The sequence below is a fragment of the Lingula anatina genome, chromosome 5 (genome assembly GCF_051362555.1).
Source record: "Lingula anatina isolate TDL-2025a chromosome 5, LinAna3.0, whole genome shotgun sequence".
NCBI classification, from domain to species: Eukaryota; Metazoa; Brachiopoda; class Lingulata; order Lingulida; family Lingulidae; genus Lingula; species Lingula anatina.
Window position 1 is genome coordinate 7247715 of NC_141771.1, and position 21593 is coordinate 7269307.

The window sequence follows — 21593 nt, forward strand, 5'->3', positions numbered from 1 at the left end:
ACATCTTACCTCCCCATTAAAAAAGCAGAAGATAAGTGCCACCAGAAACCCCTAAAACATACAAATATATCTGTTCAAAATATAGCAGAATACAGCAGCATGACCAAAACTCTATAAAGAATACTAATTAAATACTGATAAACTATAGGTCTAACAAAAGCATTTATGAAAAGCAGCTGGTCTGATCTTTTTAAACAAAACTTTTAATCTGCTTTGTTCATAGATAAACCATTATTTGTCCACTTTGAATTAAACCAAAGCCTCCGCATTAGTGCCAAAAACCACTTTGTTAAAATGGCTGAACAGACAAAATTTTCCGTCTTAAAATTTAGAACGACTTTCATTGTCCAAGTCAGTTTAGCCAAGGTCCTTAACCATACCAAATGCCACCGTTCGCCCTCTAAAATCCCAAATATTTTCAGGTCCCTTCACCGTGCCCCGAACCCCACGCCAAGAGGGGTGGGGGGTCGGATTCGCATCCACGGACCCCCCCCCCCCCCTTTCAAATACCAAATATTCATGGATTCGCCCGTGTTTACCTGAGTATTGGCGAGAACTGCCGACAGTATTTCGTACCAACTAAAGTCTACATTCTTTTCCTGAGGTCGGTAAATGATAGCTAAGAGCTGCAGTCCAAATAATGGCACCAGAACAAAAGTGGCCTTCAACCCGCGCCTGGAATACAGGGATTTAGTAGATGATTATGATTTTTTTTTTCGGATATTTTATATCAGCTGGCGTCTGAATGAACATGTTTTCCTACTAAGATTTCATACCTGGAATATTAAACGTATGAAAGACAATGTGTCGAAGAAAGATTTGTTGTCTTGGAGCGATCTTTCTGTGGGATAATATGCACAAGGGTGGATTTGTGTGTATGCTATCTCCACTCGGCAAATTTGGCCTCACCCTTTGTAAAGCGGTTGACAATAATAAGCACTTTGTTCAATGAAATAGTACAAAAGTAGCCGAGTGACTTGATATAAACTAGATAAACTACAATAGTTTACTTATTAATATCGTGAGTGCAAAAGGCTTAAATGCGGCGTCAGCGATAAATAAAATGTGAGAACAAACTCGTGTCAGGTGAGATCGCTGACGGGAATGTGTTAGGTGAGACGACTTACCTCATATCACAATACAACCCCATTGTGCTTGTTAAAACCAGGGAATTATACCGTAGACGATATACTTCCATGTTGAAACAACACACTATACATTTAATATTATCCGAAGCTTACCTGTAATTACTGGGCTCGTTAGGATGCCGCTGAAGTTGTGTGAGTAGAATACGTAGAATGTTGCACAAAAAGAACAAATTCATCTGAAAATATAAAATATTGATTTTGCATAATCCACCTCTGAATCAAGCAAGGCCAATATAAAAGTGATCTTGAAGAAAATGATTGTGTTATGGTTTGATTTTTGATACTGAGCAGATCAAAATGGCCAGGATTTCATTACCAATTTTGTTTTAGATTTTGACAAAAGTCAAAGACATTGTTAGCAACAGTCGCCATACTAGCATCTAGTATTAGTTCAATAACACTTTTGATATAAACAATATACAAAATTATCAAGAGGCTGAAAACGTCATCACGCAATAAAACATCCCGTATGCCCAATGTTATAACATTGAATCATTTTAATAGCCAAAGTATCGAGTTATTTCCCAGTAACAGCACAAAGGCACATCAAACATTCATCACTTTCCTGTGCTCGGTAACAGCTGTGAGAGCATATGTATGTTATCGTTGAAAATTCAGCATTTAGTTGTAGACGGGTTTCATATTTTATTGCGTAATAACTACTCATTTATGATATCGTACATCACACTAAATGGTGTCTGAAATTTGAGGTACACTCAAAATTTTGTTCTGAGATAATAAAAATGATAATTTGCCATTATGTACACTTCATATCGACCGATAGATTAAATTATTCCTACGAGCACTTATACAGTATTTGACACATGCCAAGAATGTAGTAAACTGATAGAGAGGGAAATCGAAGAATGTATTGAAATGAAGGCTCTGTTACTCTTTTTTCTTTATCTGATACACCGTTATCTGATAAAGGCGAATTTAGAAGGATACATGATCATGCATGTAGGCTTCGAATCAGCTGTTCTTTTATTATTATAATTTTTTATTTTCTATCTGGTTTACCTGCAGACACCTAGCTAGAAACAGGCCCTTTTTTCAATGTAATTTTGTTTGCTCGCCATCCCGGCCCATCCCAACCCTATACCAAAATACTGCAATGATGTCACGTCACGCGCTTTACTTTTTTTTTCAAGTCTCGTCGTCTCACGCGAGATGTAAGATACTGAATGTGTGATGTGATTCCTCGTGTGACGGAACGAGATATCGCAAGAGGCGTGCATGTATCATAAAACTGTTCCCAGATGCCTCTGATACAGATCTATAGTATGAGCTTTACTTACAACCAAACTGAGCAAATTAGGTGTGTATATAATCCACTCGAACCCTGCCATATTAGGTACCCAGCATCTAAAAAGAACAAAAAATAATAGTAATAAATGTGTATATTTGACACAAGACGAATATGTCATACAGGAACATGTATGCTATTTTAACAAAAACAGTCCAAATCTTCTTAATAGCCATCAAATTGAAAAAAAAATAAGTTGATTCAAATAAACGTGAATCATTTATCCACAGCTGCATTAGATGAAACTGAATGTTGCGTTTTCATCCATACTGACGACATACACTTATAGTTGTATATGTCGCATTTTTAAATTTACATGTGTACCAGTAGTTGAAATACGATTTTTCTGAATGATACAAAATGACTGCATACAGTAAACATACTCTCTATTCTCCTTACTGGATGCCTTAATCAAGCTATACACTGCGACTGGAAGGAGTGGGAAACCTGTAAAAACAACGGAAAATATTCGTGACCAACCATGATTAAACTTATGCGATATTAAAAGTAAATATAAGAAAGCAGCCGGGTTTTCTCAATTCTGAAAGCAAAACTTTCCGAACAGATAGCCTACTAGTGGAGTCTTTATAAGTACGTGCGCATGCGTGCGTGCGCTCGCGCGTGTATAATTATAATTGTCTGCGATAAAATTGCAAAGCTAAGACCAACAGATAACAAAGTATCGAAACAACAAAATGATCACTGTTGAGATAATTTGAATAGATTTACATGTACAAGTATAAATAAATAGTTTTCAGTTATGTATATACATGTATGTGTACGTTGAAAATCTGCTGAATCGTTTTCTCTTCATATGTTCGATGTCAGGTTAAAGTTACTGTACCAGACACACGACCCAGCCTACTGGATATATCCATCACATACATACCCCAGCCTACTGGATATATCCACCACATACATACCCCAGCCTACTGGATATATCCACCATATCTTCTTAGGGGTTTGGAATGTTCGAACGATTAGTCTGTGCAGGTAAAACCCTTCCAGAAACATCCACGTGTAATTCGTCATACGAATATAACGGGTCAACATGTAGAGAATCTTACAGCCGATCTGAAATTAATTCTTTGCATGTTCAAATTTGCACATGGACATAGGGTTTGGATATGATACAAAATAAAATGGAGGATTAGTGCTATAAATATCACTTACAAATAAAAGGCAGAATACGTTTTCTAATTTTTAATTTGATAAACTTGCAACCCTACATGTGTATCATAACTAATGAATCGAATGTAGCCCCCCCCCCCCCCCCCCCCCCCCCCATTGTACAACAACGGATACCAGTAAAATAATCTTGTTAACGGTTATACATATTTGAATTAGGATTCTTTTTCAGTAAAGACTTCAGAATTACTGTTCCAAACAAATACAATTAAGTATTAGTTGAAGATAACTCACGTGGTTCTTATATATAATAGATGTCTCTTTACTGTGTGACAGCCGGTCCAGGAACACCACGGAGTCCAGTATAATGTATATGATGCCCGTTAGAATGAAGGAGATGAACAGGTTGACGTGAATCTGGACACGATGCTGGGTAGAAAGCTGTCTGTTAAACACACAAAAGTACAGTGTGACGCATGTGATATTGTGTTAGTTGAGATGTGTCCATTGTGTGGATTGCGTCGGTTGAGCCAATCTAGGATGTAAACTAGGCGCGACAGGTTGAGACCTGCCTGGCAGATATATGCGAATATGTGGCCAGTAAAATGATGTATGCGAAACTATGTTGGTAAATATTATGCGTTGAATTGACGTTGGTGAGTCATTGTGGTAGATCAAACAACTAGGACAAGGATAATGCATTGGTTGCTTCAGTGTGTTAAGCGTGTTATTGTTTTATCCTAAAAATTCCAACGGTTATCCCACACTTTGTACAAATTACTAGTGCCTGTCTCAAATTAACAACATCAAAGAAACATCAAAATCATACCCTTCAAATTACGAGCAGTACAATTTATTCTGATCTCCCATTTGCAACAAATGACTTAAATAGGACACAAAACAATTGAATGCTTTGGAATTAAGCCAGACTTACTTAAAGGACAGGAAGATGATGACAGCAGGCACCAAGGCAACGATACCCACAGCATTGCAGGCTATCCTTACATAGATTGTGTCTCTCTTCGCCTGGAATTACATATAGTACACCGCAGCGTGAAGTTAAATTGGTAAGATACGTGGTAATGCTAAAAACCAATATATATAATAAAATTATATAAAATAAAGGGATGGCAAAAAAAAAAGTTTTATTTCAGACATTTGTTGTTTTCGACAATAATATAAGAACATATTTCAAATGCCTAAACTGTACTGATGAACTCCCCCGTGTTTGGAAATATACCAGAACAAAAAATAAATAAATAAATAAATAAATAAATAAAAATAAAAACAACCAATGGAATTTATACCAGTAGAATGTCTGAGCTGCATCACAAATGGGCTTCTAAACAAGACTGCATACGACGTAAGCAATACTACACACGTGATGGTTTATTTACAGGTAATACGACATTTATCTCTCTGTTTTAACAAATTCTTACGTACCTTGTACATGTCATAACTTTTTCTATGATAATCGACATTTTACCTCCATCACTACAGATACTGACCCCGATGGTGATACAGCTAGAGTAATTGGTCCACTCTTGGTTAGTGTCATTGCTGCGCCACCAGGTTCCCTTGTCTGTGCATGTTTTGGTTGCAAGTTCTGCAAAACGATGGGTACCAGTATTTTTTTCGTTAAAATATATCTTTTCTGACTATCAAATACTGGTACAGCATAAAATTAACAAATCCAATGGGGCATTGTTTTTCTTTATTTGACTATAAAATTTTTACGTCGAACCAGATCAGATTAAATAATTTTTTAGTTTTTATGTTTGTTGATTTTTTGTTAGAATGGCAACCAAATCTATTTTTTATTTCTTGTTATTTTATTTTTAAAGAAACCCGGTACTTCTTTTCAGAGCCCTTGATATAGTGCAGATTTTGGAAAGAAGGAACGCGGCGTACTCACTATGGATTTTCGATTAATTATGGTATTTATTACACAAAATATTTCATTATTTTAGTGTCATTTTAGAAATAAGTAAAATATAAAAGTAAGAAATCTATTTCTGTTACCGGTATTTTTGGTATCACGTGGTTATGCTGACGTCATAGTCTCACCTGATGTACTCACATGTTCCACAAAACCTGGACACGCCATTGAACCACGTGATCCAGCCCTGACGTCACTATCCCAGCATAGCCACCCATCCCACGTGTAAGGGCAGTAACCTTCTCGCGTCTGAACTGACACCTGCTTTAACTTATCACAGCATTTGGCGGCCTCCTGGCAACATTGTCGCCACCTATCGCATTGTTCCCAGCTCTCCAACGAAGAACAAATCAAACTTGTCTTAGTTTTGTTTTCAATATCAGCTAGGATTGCTTTTGTAACGTTCGCCGAAAATATAGATCCATTGATAAGAGTATCTTTATAAATGAGATAAGGTCCTCCAGGCAGGAGTATCGCGTTGTCCTCATACAGAAAACCAAAGCAATCTGCACATGCGATTTTGTTGAAGACATCGGGTGGAAAATACTGGCTACTTCTATGACGACACAGTGGCGTCGCCGTCGTATTCTGAGAGTTTGAAGTGCGGATCTGAAATATAAATTTAAAGAAAAGGCCTATTTAACAAGATTTTAATCACTTATGTGAAACGCAAAAAAGTAAAATTACGAAGTACACATGCAGGTCTACAACGGTATACCGTTTAACCGACATAGCACACTGGTAGAAAAGACTCATCGATTTTTTTTAAGTTCGCAAATTAACAATATGTACCATATAAAAACAATGCTAAAAAGATAATATCACTTTGACATGCTATAATTTTATTGTTTGGCAGATTCGGTCGCCGGTCCCTTTGTTATTCTCAATCTAATGCTTCCTGGAAAGACAAATCGCGTAGAAATAGTTGACGTATATGTTAGTGTGTTATTATGGAAACAAAAAAATTAAAGCACAATCATTAAGTAACAGCAAGAAACGACATTGGTTTTTACGTTGAAACAGCGTTAGTGCCTTTTAAATGTCCACATAAATGAGTTTATCATGAGTACAAACCACTGGTGTTTGAGGTATGCTGTAGGCCTACCTTAAAGTCACTCACGTTCGCAAGAAATGCTTTATTGCAAGCAAAGGATGAATGGAGGACACATGTATTGCTAAGGGCATACTTAATAAACATCCCATCGTGTTAACTCTGATTGTCGTAATGTACATGCAGTCTCTGCAGCGTTATATAACGTCACGCCTTCAGTCTCTTTGATAATTATGTCCCTTAGTGGTAATGTTACTGAACGAAAACATTAACTACGTAAAAGCCTCAAGGCACGTGTAGCCATGCTTCACCAGACCGTTAATGTTTTTATGTTACATTTCAGTAATGGCTCTGGTGTAAACACGCGACATCCACAGCGTGTGGCCGGCAGAGATACAGTTCCTGGTCTTTGAGTAATGTATTATGCAACGCACGACTAGGCACTGAATCTCAACAGTCGGCTTCAGAATTGAAGACTGTATTATCAACGGATGTTCTGTCTGACAAGGTGCTGAGTGGAAGGTTTCCTTGCACGAACAGGTCTAATTTACACAGTTGGTTTACTGTTTTTATTTAACGCATATTTTTTTTACTTGAGCATTTTGTCGATGCGCTGTCTTTTTCTTTCTTTCTTTCTTTTTCCTTTTTCTTTGATTTATTCATTTATCAATCTAGATAATGGTTATCTTTTATTTATTTATTTATTTATTTATTTATTTGCAAGTTCCAAACTATTTTTTTTATTTTATTCATTTCCTGTTTATTTCTTTTTGTTTTCCTTTTTCACTGAGGTTTCTCCAGAGTCACCATAGTGTTTTTGGAGTAAATACTTGTTTTCGTAAATACCATGTTTGTTCCAGTAGCATTTTAATAAAATAAGTTTTCAACCTGGCTTCAATGCGTTCAACAGAAGCCACGTATTAGCTGACAGGAAGGCAAGCTTCCAAGACACAAGTCAATTTACTGATGTAAGTGTTAAAAAAATCGTGTAAAAAAGCCAAAAGCACCAACCACAACATATGGTTGCATTTTTTCCAAGCACATGGTGTATTATGACATTTTGTACGCCGAATAAATTGAGTCCAACAACATGTAAAATACAGTTGTGTTCGGTCTGCTAATGACTTTGGTTCGAGTGCTATTGTTTTTGCAGTTTTGAATTAACTGCAAAGGTTTTTTATTCACTGAAATGCTAATTAAAATTTATCTCTACTCTCGTTTCCGTTCTTCATCAATCACATATGATAATGGCAATTGAATGACGCAGAACTCATTGAATCTTTCCAATGAAACCTTTTTCACTATTTCAATTTGCAGATACTTGAGTTTCAATATGGCATTACAAGACCTAGGTAATCGGCTATGGTGATTTAATAAAATTGAGCAATCTCCTGGAGAATAATACTTGGTATCACGGATAGAATGATCTCTCTTTGACACTGATTTAGATTAATTCCACGGATAATTTCGCCATTTCACTGGCATAACATGGACAGTACTCTATCTGAACAGCTGATTTAGCGGAAAGTGCATTACCCAGTTAACAGTAAAACATGAAATTAATATGATTATTAGAATAATAGATACGTCTTCATCACGTAATTCTAATATAAAAATATCAGTATTAAGGGAAGACATTTCCCAAGTGAAATGCAAAACAATGAAACTTCAAACCATCGAACTAATTTTGCAGGAGTATTTCACAGTTATTTTTTCAACACAATTGTTGGTCAAGTCGTGCATTTGGTTTGACGACAAAATAAATGAAACTGAGAACACTGGTTCTTTTATGATTGGTTACATCTTTAGGCATTTCTCATATCGCTAATTACATTGCAAAATGAACAGCGGCACAACTTTTGCACGAATCAAGAAAGATTAGCTGTTTTATATTAGTCTACGCCAAGGGGGGTTGCTTTTGGTTCCGTTTGTACGTTTGCCTGTCTGTCTGTTTGTCTGCTAGCAACATTGTGGGCGGATTTTGATGTACTTTTCGGACTCTGACCAAGTAACATTAGATTAGATGTTGGTGGTAATTAATGAGTTAATTAATGAAGTCAGTGTGTCTTTTCCCAGCATTATGAGAAATTTTATGGAAATATTTTGATGAAATTTTCAGGATACGTGTAGGTCAGGAAGGGATTAGCTTTTGGTAGTGATGATTACTGGATCTATTTATTATTAATACGTTTCTTATTTAATTTGTTAGTAATTGAATTAAATTAGTAGAACTGAGCTAAGAGTCAAATAATAAAATAATAAATTGACAATAATGAGACATAATCTGCCTTTCTGGAGGTCTGCAATCTCTGAGTGCGTTTCTAACTGTGGATAAATTGCGTATTGAATGTAAATGACAGAGAAACAAAAAAAAACTCAAAGTTTTTTTCGACGAACCCATGTTTATAACACATTGAAAACATATATTACGACTGTTTTAACAGTTAAAACATGCATTCCTGCGATAAAGCTACATCCAGGCAATCTCGGTTTTATAAAACAAAAAACATTTATCACATGGCTCCTCTGCTCGCAGAAACATTCTCCCTAACAATCCATAGCGGTGATTTGTTTGCATTTGATTATGTAAGCGAAGCTCTGCATTGGGTCTACATCTACAATTGCCATTTTCCTTCAATTAAGCGCACTAATGGCACACAGCTAATAAAAATCCGGTGTCTGTTTGTGAAAATGATTGATCGAAAGACCAAAAAAGTTAGCAAATTAAGATACAGGCGGCGTGCACTCAAAAACTTGTCGTTTTATATGCGGTAACAGTATTAAATTGGGATAAGAAAACATGTTGAAATGATTTAGGCGGTAAAGTTCCTATTTGCATACATAGTGCCTGAAGATTATTTCTATACATATACTGGCACTGTGTGTTTCATGCATTTAAAAAAGACACCTAAAAGAAATTACTGTTATCGACAAAAATACCGTTGATTCCATCTAGGACCCACTAAACACTTGTTAATTGGGTCCTAGATTTCCTCGAAATAAAATCAAAAGAGCGTGACAAAAGAAAAACAAAAAGAGGCTAGAACGCAGAAGGGATATTTCAATACATGCAAAATGCTTAAATGCAAAAGTACCTTTGAATTGGCTGGTAGGCTTCCATGTTATCTTTTTGGATTATCGATATCGCAGAATATATGAAAACCACCCCAATACCAATTTCAGAAACAACACCTTTAAAGCAAGGAATCAGTACAAGTGGCAAACCTATTCCGAAAGCCGTAATAGGCTTAGAACCTGGTGATCTCCGCGGTGATTTTCGATCAATAGAAAAAATATAAGTGCATGTGCTGATTCTTTGCTAACGTTGAGGTTATAGGCTTTATTATTAAATCAAGTGAAGGAGTCTGATATGATGTCCAACTTTTCTGTAATATCTCTGTGGAGATACACCCATTTATATTCCCTTTCTATAAGATTTATCTAAAGCGTGACAGATACATGTACTGAAGTCCTTCTAATGATTCTATGTACTTTTACCAATACATGAAGACCTAGTTTTGTTAATGTAAACGTTATAAAATTATAAAATTTCGGTTAAATTTAGTAAAAGGTATCCTTTTTCTTGGAGGGGAGGGTGTAACATTCAGCTGTAGATTCGGGTGTGAGTGTGTGATTTGTGTGTGGGGGGTGGTGGGGGGGGGGAGAGGAAAAGGGGGACTAAGATTCCCAAACACCCACTCCTCACTTGAAAAAATTAAGGTACCAGAGCTATTTTCTGTGTTAATAAAATCAACCGATAGGGACAAAAGATAGCTTTATAGGTGCTACATGTATCATAATATTATTCATTGTCATAGTGTCTTCGTAAACCTGCAGATAAAATGATTTAATTATACTAAGTGTCTTAATGATGTTATTTGATGTTGAACCCCTTTTCCATTCCACCTCAAGCTTATGCATCAAACTGATTATTGACGTTTGCTAAAGGTGTGCACCCATGCGTGAATCAAAGGACGTGACAGATTAAAGGCAACTTTTTATCAAATAATAAATTCATACTAGAACGTATATTTTTTCAATAATCATGTCCACTGGTTCGGGCGACCTTAATCCGTTCTATAATCAGGACACCAAATATATATGTACGACCAATCAATCAGCGTCGTGAACTGGGTTCAGAGAGAGAGAGAGAGAGAGAGAGAGAGAGACTTTCACTGACCTTCAGCAGAAGTATAGAAACCAGTATCATCCGTAAGGCAGCAATCATGACCCCGGCCTCAACATTGTTGAAGTATCCCAAGTGCGACTTTGAATTCGGAAGTTTCTTTCTACGCCAAATGTCCCACAGCAAGCTGAAAATAATAAGCGTTATTGTGAATTCTTCGTGTCAGGTCAATAGCCCTGTACACGTCCACCGTTAATTAACAGCAATCTTTACCATTGTCCGGGGCATCGCGTCGATTAAGAAAAGACAACTGTGTAATATTACATCCATGTTCACCTCGAAGCTATTGCCTGTCAATACAGAGTGTGCACACAAGACATCTTTAGCTCGCCTTCTAAATCAATCTAAGCATCCACAAAACACATCGAATTTTACTTGATTGAACCTCACCGGCTTGCAGATATTAGCAATAGTGGACCTGTAGTACGATAACTCCCAAGGCAGCCGGTAGCCGTGAACGATAAATGAGAATTTTCATCTCAGAATTTTTCAAAAACTTGCACAATAAATACTAAATAATGACATCTCCGTTTTTGAGTTTAAGAGGCCGCATTTATAGTCAGTCGGAAAAAAACATCCATTTGATCTATTGAGAAGAGATCTGAGAGATCAGAAGTGGAAGTGGCCAGAGTACAAAAATTATTTTCGTTTGAACCCCATTTACCCCTATCTCCTCTCAACATCTCCTTCAACCCCTGAAAGGTATTACCGGATAGAGACGTGTCAAAGGCAGTATGTTTCCTGAATATCATTTATTGTTCTCGACCGCACTTATACATGTATATTTGAAAGATGGCACTTTTTATCTTTGTGCCACAAATCCCTACAAACGCCAGTGAGCAAAATAAACCTGTTAATCAACTGTCTCTATACAGAAGACAGTCAAAATTAACCTTTTTAACAAAATAAGCAGGATTTCTTTTTCTCATTATCCTCACACTCTCCTCATAGAAGCTTAAAGTCATCTCCACCTAACGCTATACGGATTTCTCTGACTTGTGACAGCTCCTTGTCTTCTTTTCTAATTTTCATTTCAACTCCATACTTCCTTTCATGTCACGCGTGATTACACTGTAATTTCACGGTCTTCGAGCGAATAAAGTAGACAACTACATAAAAGCCGCGTTCATGCCTGGTTCTAAAATGCACCGAGATTCGACTAAAATGCGTCGCTTGATATCACTTCTTTTAAAATCCGTGTTTTGATTGGCAGAGCTGTAGTGCGATGGGCGGGGCGTCAGGGGGATTCCGTTGCTCTTGTTGTAATGCCAAATGGTTTCATTCTTTTGACTTCCTTTGGTCCACAATTATGTGTTAACGTGGCTTTAGTTTGTTTTCCAGTTGTACCAGTAGTTGCAGTCAGGGAAACTAGGCACCAACATATGATATATAACTACACTGTAGCAATGTATTGACACAAAGTGATCCACAGTTATATTCCTCGTTGATGTGTTCGGTCCATAAAACATCCCGCATCGGAATATTCTATAGACTAGGCCTACTAGTACACAGAGAGAATAAAATGAACGAAACACTGCGTTTAATAACTGTTCAGTACATTTTATATCTCCATAGTTTATATCATTACAGAGCTAACATTGTGAAATTTCTTTCAGAATTATGTCAATTTATGTGTCTTTTGACAACTGCTATAGTCTCAAAGCTGTTATACTCTCAAAGTTTCATTTGCCTAAGTGGCTGCCACTATTCCCAATAAAACATCTATACATCACTGTATCACGAATTTGCTTACAATTGAATATATTTCACAAACGCCTTAATCATTATTTTTATAATCCACTTTGGTCTCAGGCAGAACTTAGTCTCTTGAAGATGGAAAGCAAGGACACATTTCGTTAATATTTGCGCCTCTAGTTTTTAGAATGTTTTTCATTTTCTGTTTTCTATACTGTCGTTCAGTTCTTTGAATAAAATAAATTACCAAACAGTGGCTTGTTTAACTGGACCATCGTAAACTGGGAACGAACAAGAATCTGTAAAAACCTGGATGAAAATCCAAGTTGTAATTACTGAGGCAGAAAGAGTGTGACTAAACACGTGATTATGAAACTGCAACAATTCAATTTTCTGGTCACATGCCGCGTTCAATTGTAGTGACAACCTAATATCCCTCCAAGTTGAATTCTCAAAATAAAACGCTCTCTTTTGAACTTTCAAATCTTCTTACTAAATGGTTCATGACGACGCAGTCTCATCAATGAATTGCAACAGTCTGCATCTCTTTGACAGGCATCGATCATTTGTCAATTAGGCCTACCTTTTATCCTCATTATAACTAGCCACCAAGCTCAGCAGCCCCAGACAGCTTTCAGAGTCGCCAAATAAGATTTGATAAAGACGTAAAAGAAAGAATCAATGATCAAACACAGAAATCTGCTTCAAAGCTTCGTAGCCTATTGGATAAAACCGTACGCTGGCAAAGAAACGCTATCTTGGACCACGTCGAGGACGGATTTTAAGAAGACGCTTAATTGACGTACACCTCCAACTGTGTTATTTTTCTGACTTTCCGCCTACCGTCCTTTGTATAGGGATTCTCAAAGACATTACAGAGGCATTACCGGTACTTATATGTGAGTGGCAATCAAGCAATTCCATCTGACGTTATACACAAAAAACATTGTAGTACTAATCTTTAGAAAGCCCCATATTTACAAATCAGATTCATATCTTGCACAAGTACGAAATGCAGTCTTATTCATTTTAGGTTCATTATAGCCAAACAAAACTACGCGTCAGTACCAATACTTATATTTCAATCAGCGCAATTAGTTTTAACACAGTTAGTGCGTCACAATCAGTAAAGGGACCGTGGTTTCAAAATGTATAATCGATTAACTGACAAGGACATCAGACTCCAATACACAATTTTGAATCCAATGTAGGAAAAAACACATTATCTGAAATTAAATAATACATCAAAAAACAATGGATTCGACCGCGATAAAAATATTTCGTATTTCTTTTGAACTCACCTTTGCTGCATACAGTTTTAATAAAATTCTACGGAGCAATACCACCTACTAACATTCTATGCACAGCAGGTCTTTTTTCTCAACACTTTTTTTCTAAACACTTTTTTCTCTGCTACATGTATTAAAATATCCAAATCGTAGAAACACTCAGTACCTTTTTATCTGAAGATGAATATTTACTAAACGTAGTTTAGCTCTAGTTTCTTCTTCCCGTTCTCAAGTTACTCTTCCTATGCTTCCAGCATTTTACAGCTCTTAAATACCAGTAAGTGGTGACGTAAGAACGGGAAACGTTCACGCGTGAATCAAATAGAGCGGATAGTAATCGGTCCAGCTGCAGTCCTTCCGCTTCAACGAGGACCGTATAGTGACTCAGGGTTAGGATTGTTGGCTTCTTATGGTCTCGTTCCGTTCGTCCAACATTGGCCGCTTCTGCAATAAGTACTTCAATCTACAACGGACTCGATCCTAATGACGCAGCCAGTGTCATGATATTTTGCTGTTTTTATATCCCCTCTGTTATATGTGGCGCTACTCACATATTACCTCAAAGCCAATGACTCCAGCTAAATGCATATTGTGCACGGGATTGGTAGAAGATTTCTGCTTGGATGGTGACTAGCTAACTCCAAAAACCAAGTGGAACGCTTAAAAAACCTGCCTAAAACTGGTCTCCATTTTCAACATAGAATAAACGTTAATACAGTGGTAAATACATTAATACAGTGTGATGTATTCACGGGCTTGATTACAATCCACAGAACCCACATGATTGAAATTGATTTACGGTCCCATTCCCATAGACACCATCGGTCAACGTAGATCGATCCAGCTCTGCAGGGACTCTCGCTGAGTGCAAACCACTTAACTGATTGCCACGCCTCGTTTTGTCTCCAACGTACTCGTGTTAACACCATCTTTTCTGTATTCTAGTCAAATCCAGGAGGCGTGTCATTCTTTCCAACTGATTGCACTCAGCGAGAGTCCCCGCACGTCTATGGGAATTGGGTCTACTTGGGGACAGTGTGAACGGGATCCTTGATAACGTTCTGATAGTGCCATAGTTTGTTAAGTAGTGGATTTTCAACAGCCTCATTACAAGTGCGTCTAATCTGTCTCCAAGCGTTCGCAGTGGATTCTACCTAGCAATGCTTAACAGCTAGCTGAGATAAGATTTACGTGAAATTCCATAACGGCCTTCAAGGAAAATATTGTGAAATAATTCATTTATCAATCTGAGCGCCCATTCTTCGTATTCCTTGACTTGAGACGGCAATAATCTGCGAATCAGAGTGAACGTGATTCTGACGGTGATGATATGAAGTTTGAAAATGATATCGGTAATTTTAAGAACTTTGATTGAGACAATGGCATTGGGAGGCAATAGTACGCATAGATTCACCACATGCTATTGACCTCTGTTAAGATTACCCCGCATTCCTGAAAGAAGTTTTAAATGTAAAGTATTATGTACTAAAATAATAAATTTTGTACGTAGATTATCTTGGTCTGGCCAGAGAAAGTGAACTGTGTTCTGTTCGTAGTCAGACACTTGCCTTATCCCAAAACGAACATTTACGACGACGTGCACATAAAAATTGCCATTATTTTTACATTCTTTCATCTACACACTGTAAACACAAGATATCGAGCGGCTCTGAAACGGTATTTCTACTTATGTATTAATCTTTATTGGGTGAGAGAAAGTGATTTGTACTATGTTGGCGGGAGAAAGCACGCGCGGTTCTCAGATGTTACCACGCGCCGTGAAAGTATATCCCGAGAAACGTGGCGTTATTGCCCATAATTATTCCAGAATTAGATATACAGTAATATATGAGAGCAATAAACACCTCAAAGGACAAAGGCAACTTTCGATGAATTTGTTGAACTTTTACTTAAAATGATTTATTATCAACAAAGGCACCTTGCCTGTTCATAATGACCAAACAACTTGATAACAGGACCTAGCTTTCAAAACTTATAGATACTTCTATTCAAATGCAAGGCAAAGAAACTTCTTTGCTGTACTTGTATAACTGTCCAATTTCAAATGGATACCATGACAAATTCCATTAGAAAATGCAAAAAACACAAATTAATACTTGAATGATATTACTATCTGAAAATGAGATAAGTATCTGCGGATACAACTTTGTATTACTTAAAAAATCACATATATAGTGTGTGTTTAGATAACTAGCTAGTATTACGTTCTTGGGGCTGCTTCAGCGTTTAAGCTATGACATAACACCATGAAATTTTAAGATGTTTCAATTAAAGGTTACGCACAGAAGGTTCTGAACGCTGTACAAATCTTAGAAGTGAATAGTACGTAGAATACGTGGCGTACCTTACTAATTTATTCAGATAGATTATAAAGAGCGCCTCACATTATTTTTACCTAAGCATGGTCTAAATATAACTGTTTTCACTACCAGTTTGGAAGTAGAAGCATGTTTGCAAGGGCAACTGATCAGAATAACCTATGACCGAACCATTTGAAAAATAACTGTTATAGCCGTGCAACTTACTGTAGCATCCTCGTTACATACACTGTAATCGGGGACCTACAACTTTTGATCTACTTCCAGAACAAACATTTCGGTTTCGCTGGGTTGTTTAATAGTTTCTCCCAGTGAAACCTCTCTAAGGACAAGACCAGATTACAGAAAGAGACCCCAATGAGATATCAAGTCTTAATGACTCAGAGAACTGGACACCGCGGGTCGCATTTTGATCATTTTTTTTTTTTCTAATTTTAAGTTGCAAACGCGAACAACATGGAAAAACATAAACAATGAGAAATGTCAGGACCTGCCAAGCATTACGGATAAGCTCATAATTTGCCTGCGCGGAAAGGTCGTCGGCGTGCTTGGCCGATTTGTCAAGATAATAGGCCTAATGCTTGCGAGAGAGAGAGAGAGAGAGCGAGAGAGAGAGAGAGAGATTGGGGTCTTTAATGTGAAATATTTCAGATAGTAGAATTTATACTGCACAGTGCCACATGATTATAATTTTTCGTGTGATAATTGGATGATACAGTGTAAGCCTGCTACTATTATAATCCTTTTTTATACTAAGGGAAAGATGTTCTAAAAAAAAAAAGAACACTAGCTGTGGTATCTTAAATGGATCCGTTTCCAATTTCTTCTTGCCGATAAAAGAGTTTAGATTCCTTGAATATTAGAATTTTGAGAACATTCCATTAATATTGCACAGCTAGGTTCTACATCTAACCTTACCAATGACTTCCCTTACCACAGTTAAAGAATAATAAATGTTGTAAAAAGGAATATACATGTAGGTTGATATACTGTACTAGGTACTTCAATATGCTCTGTTAGATAGCACAGACAAAATCGCCCAAAAATTGAAGCCTCACACTTTTTTTAAATGCACAGACCAAACACAAGTATACAGATATATATATAGAATTTGAAAACATCGGTGAACTTGGTGAACCTTGAATTATTTTCATTGAGAGTCGCTTTATCAAAAGCAAGCTATACAATATATTCCGTTATATCATTCTACATTGAACGTGTGCAAATTTTAGCTTTGATATTTGTTTGATTATTTATACGACTATGGCAGCCATCCGTCTTGTATAGGATGACGGCGCTACATGGTAATGTATTCTGTCAAATTCCAGGCTGTATAACTGAATGAATACGAACATCTCTGCTATACAGGCTATGTGCATAATTTGAATCTCGGTACAAGAAAATGCAACAGGGTAAATGCCAGAAACACCACTATAGCAAGTTCCAGAGTGACCGTTTCAAAGTATTTGACCATCCACGCAGCTCAGGCGTTACAACTCCACTGAGTTGTTCACAAGCATTTACAAGGAGACAACAAGGCATAAATAATACCTTTTGGCGTGTGTTTCCGCACTACACCTGTATCGCACACACACCTTTGCCTCAGTGGTCACGTTCATACGAGATATATTGAGATTAATCAAACTGATTTAAAACTGGTTGAATTGGTCCATGATGCCATACGCTGGAACCGGATTGGTTATGGACGGGATGAATGAGTTCACGCTGCTGCATTTTACCGGATACGATATTTCAATCTCTGGATTCTGTTAACACGGGACTGGTGGCCAACTTTACGTACCCTGTACAGCTTAGGGTCTGTTCAGAACAAATTTTGGCGACCTAGCTAATACGCACTAACCCCACGGGGACTCCTGCTGAATGCATACTAACATGCCTTCTCCAGTCCTTGAGTAGAATATACTCTGCAAACATTTCTACAAGATTTTGTTTGCAAGGAAATGACGACTCATTAGTCGTTTCTTTTCTAGTAGAGAGTAGCTTCTGGCAGCTAGTCCTACAACACAGCCAAACCAATACAATATGCCGCAGAAATCAACTTTATGGTCTCAATTATGATCTTTGGCTGAATCAGAATACAGTAGTAATTTGATTGGGCTTTTTCCGTTTGGAGCCGCGGTATCAATAATCTGATTGTAAATGTCTGAAATCATATAGGATGTTATACGATAGAACTTCCCAAACTGCGACATTTTCCCAGTTATCTTAAATTGCGGCCATTATAGGCAGGAATTGACTTATCAACCGATGAAATCAAATAACATGTCTGACGAGTATTCACGTATATGCAAAGCAATAAGATGCTCTCACATCGAAAACATTACAGCCGGCGAACACAATGGTCTATAAGCTGAGCCACTCCGTATCCGATTCGTGTCGTTTGTGGCACCGTCTCATCTAGTGCATTTACCCGAGTTCCTGATTATGAGGTGTGCTAATTTCAATATTTTAAATTTTAATTTGAGTAAATTACTTAACGAGAGTAACTTGTTGCTATATACCACCCTCTAGCGACATAACTCAGCTTGCTGCAGAGAGTGAACGACTGCCGTTAAGTGGGTTATCATAAGCAAGGAAAAAGATGTGTCGCGACCAAATATGACTACCTTCGTAAGCCTCATCTTATTAAGTTGTGGTTTAATTCTATATTTATCACTACAGCGTTGTGTTTTTTCTTTAATCAGAAAACTGTTTCAGAATGTCAATATATCAAGCTATCAATTCAGGCATAGATTAGATCGAAAGGTAATTGAGCAAAACAATTGATTGAACCTAAACCTGATTTTCCAGCTGATAACATCCGTCGGCGATGACTCCATTAACTTGCGATGAACCAGAATAACTTAAAAGGTACCTCGTTAACTGAGGGGTTTTTTTTAGACCGATGCGAACGGAATGGTAGTCCTACGCATATTAACATGTATGTCAGGAAAATAAGTCCCATAAGGACTTCTATACTAAGGGGGGTATTCCGTTGGACATCGGTTCCAGGCGGACCTGCATTCCGTTCACACCGGTGTCATGAATCTGTTGGTCTGTGTCACAGGGAGTACGTCTTCCATTAGATTCAAACAGGTTAGGTTTTGCGTGGCTTTACTGGGTCAAAATCTATGCCACTTTGGGAAACGGCATTAAGACCGATGCAGTAGATATAAGCTACTAAATCTAGTAAAAAATTATACATTCTCGACATCTATTACTAACTGCATACCCATTCATAGTTTTGCTGAGGCGGGGAAGGGTGGGCAAGGATAAAACTGCAAATCTGAAGTGCTTGATAAATACAATTTTTACGGTGATATGTTAGGCACAGGCATTATAGTGATCGTCCTCAACTTGTGTCCGTGTGTGTGTGTGTGTGTGTGTGTGTGCGTGGACAAGTGTGTACCCATGAAAAGACTTACGGGGCGTGACCCTCTGTGCTCCTCCTTGGATTCACCCCCAAAGGGTAATATCTGCAGTATGAAATAATCTACCTGGGGATGTTCACTACTGAATTCGCGTTAATATAGCTTGCTATCTGTAAGGCGTGTAGTGATAGAGTAAAAGATGTTGGATACGGAACCATCAATGCTTGCAGTATCATCTGGTATATCAGCAAACACGGGGCGGGTTTCTGTATAAACAAACACGGTATCATCCCGTGTCGTACATTTTTCTTCAGAGGGAGATCGGGGAATCTTTAACAGATAAAAAGCCTCTGTAACATATGGAACACAGCTATTTAGATGTGAAAAATAAGGGAAAAGATTCTTGATTAATATCCTTTCCTCCGCCTTAATGTAATTCAGCTGTAACTTTGTTAATGAAACGCTCATGCATTTATGAAGACATGGACCAGATTCCGATCTTAGGTAAAAACACAGGTCTTCTTTAAGTAGACAGTCGTAATAAAGTACCTAAACGATTTTTTCTGTCACGGATATTGTGCAGTATTTAGAACAGGTGAAAGGCCCCACCCCAGAAACGCTCTCCAGAACCAGACAAACTCAGAGAAGAAAAATACCAAAAAGATTGATTTATAGCACTGTCAGGTTCTACGGATTTTAGAATCATAGGTTGAGAGAAGAGATGAACCCAACCTGCAAAGTATGTGCCACGACGAACCGCGAAGAGCTACAAGGAGTTATTTAATGTAAGATTGATTCCTCTCCACTTTTACCTACATGAGCGGAGGAAATTGCAAAACGGTGTACACACAAATCATTCGAAACCAGACATAAAAATGTAATCACAGGCATCTGAGGAGAAAGCCCCCCCCCCCCCCCCCCCCCCAACTCTAAGACTAGGTCGAGCCGTCTGGATGGGTCTAAACTGCTATCAACTTAACCGGCTTAAATGTCTGTCACGCCTACCGAATCAGCTAGGGTAAAGATAATTACCCCCTAACAGCTTTACTAGGCGTGACAGACATTTAAGCCGGTTAAGTTGATAGCAATTTAGTGAGACAACCCAGGGAGATAGATCGATCCAAATATCCGTGGGAATGGTCCCTAAAGCATGAGCCAGGAGTGAGTGAGGCATAGCTTAACTGGTACAACATTGGATTTCACCCCAAGCGTCTTGTCAAAGACATTCTCTCCTTGACAAATAATAATACAGCCGTAAAAAAACGTAAAAATAAACTTATCATCAGCCAGACCATAAAAGACAGGGAAGATGATAATAAAAAAAAACACTTAAATATTCACTCCACTTTTATTTGTGCAAGCGACAGGAGTTATAATTCCTTGCTAACAAACATAAATCCTATCTTATCCAGTACGTGCACGTTATGGGTGAAAAGGGACTTTATTTATGACAATTAAGAACAATAATTTAGGAGGATTTTTTAACCCTGCTTTTAAGTTACGTTCACACATATTGGAAAACGGCCACAATCGCGTCAGCAGAGAGACAGATAATAACAGAAGTTGTAGCATCATGTTCAATATGCAACTGTTTGATGATGTGTTTGTGTGTGCGCGTACGCGTGTTTGTCTGATCCGTTTTATACCCATGTCAATAACGGGATCCAGAGGCACGTGAAGTGAAAGATAAAATATTTCACGGCTGTGAAGGGTGCACTGGTAACGCGTCATGTGACGGATGTGACCTCAGGTACAGCGCCTCGGAGACGTTGTGATCATCCACACGGTTATCATATCACACTGATATATATATAGATTTCTTTCATGAATGAGAAAGACGTCTGAGAAGGCTACTCTAACGGGTGATTCATTGCGGGAATTACACCCCTCTATGCTGTAAACATACAAAAAACACAGTACATGTATTTATGACTTGTGTACCGTGCTCTAGTACCTAACTGGCAGTAAACCTCAGGCCCAGTGCCTCATCATGTTTCATGATCAGTGGGTACCCCATTAAATCTTCCAACTAGGAAAATCCTTTTTTTATGTTTGAGATTGGCTCGGAATTGTAAAATAGTATACTGGGCATAAAAAGGAAAAACGGCAACATGTAGTAAAATGAGTTATGGTAGTGGTGA

The 21593-nt window shown here is 37.7% G+C and overlaps 1 protein-coding gene across 6 annotated transcripts in view; it reads right to left on the reverse strand.

Annotated features, from left to right (window-relative positions):
* The window catches only part of LOC106158352 (calcitonin gene-related peptide type 1 receptor), a 33620-nt gene that overhangs the window by 1146 nt on the left and 10881 nt on the right, over nt 1–21593 (reverse strand). For 4 of the 6 annotated variants that reach the window (XM_013534283.3, XM_087013640.1, XM_087013639.1 and 1 more), the window contains exons 2-12: nt 10753–10885; nt 5650–6130; nt 5091–5188; nt 4517–4608; nt 3877–4027; nt 3378–3528; nt 2838–2901; nt 2447–2513; nt 1242–1324; nt 540–675; nt 10–51 (exon numbers count right to left, since the gene is read on the reverse strand). In XM_013534283.3, the coding sequence (XP_013389737.2) occupies nt 10–51; nt 540–675; nt 1242–1324; nt 2447–2513; nt 2838–2901; nt 3378–3528; nt 3877–4027; nt 4517–4608; nt 5091–5188; nt 5650–6130; nt 10753–10800 (1413 nt within the window). In that variant the 5' untranslated portion in view covers nt 10801–10885. Of the gene's footprint in view, nt 1–9; nt 52–539; nt 676–1241; nt 1325–2446; nt 2514–2837; nt 2902–3377; nt 3529–3876; nt 4028–4516; nt 4609–5090; nt 5189–5649; nt 6131–10752; nt 10886–13908; nt 14184–21593 lie in introns of those variants that run through there. The other 2 variants (XM_087013642.1, XM_087013643.1) reach the window with 2 other exon arrangements.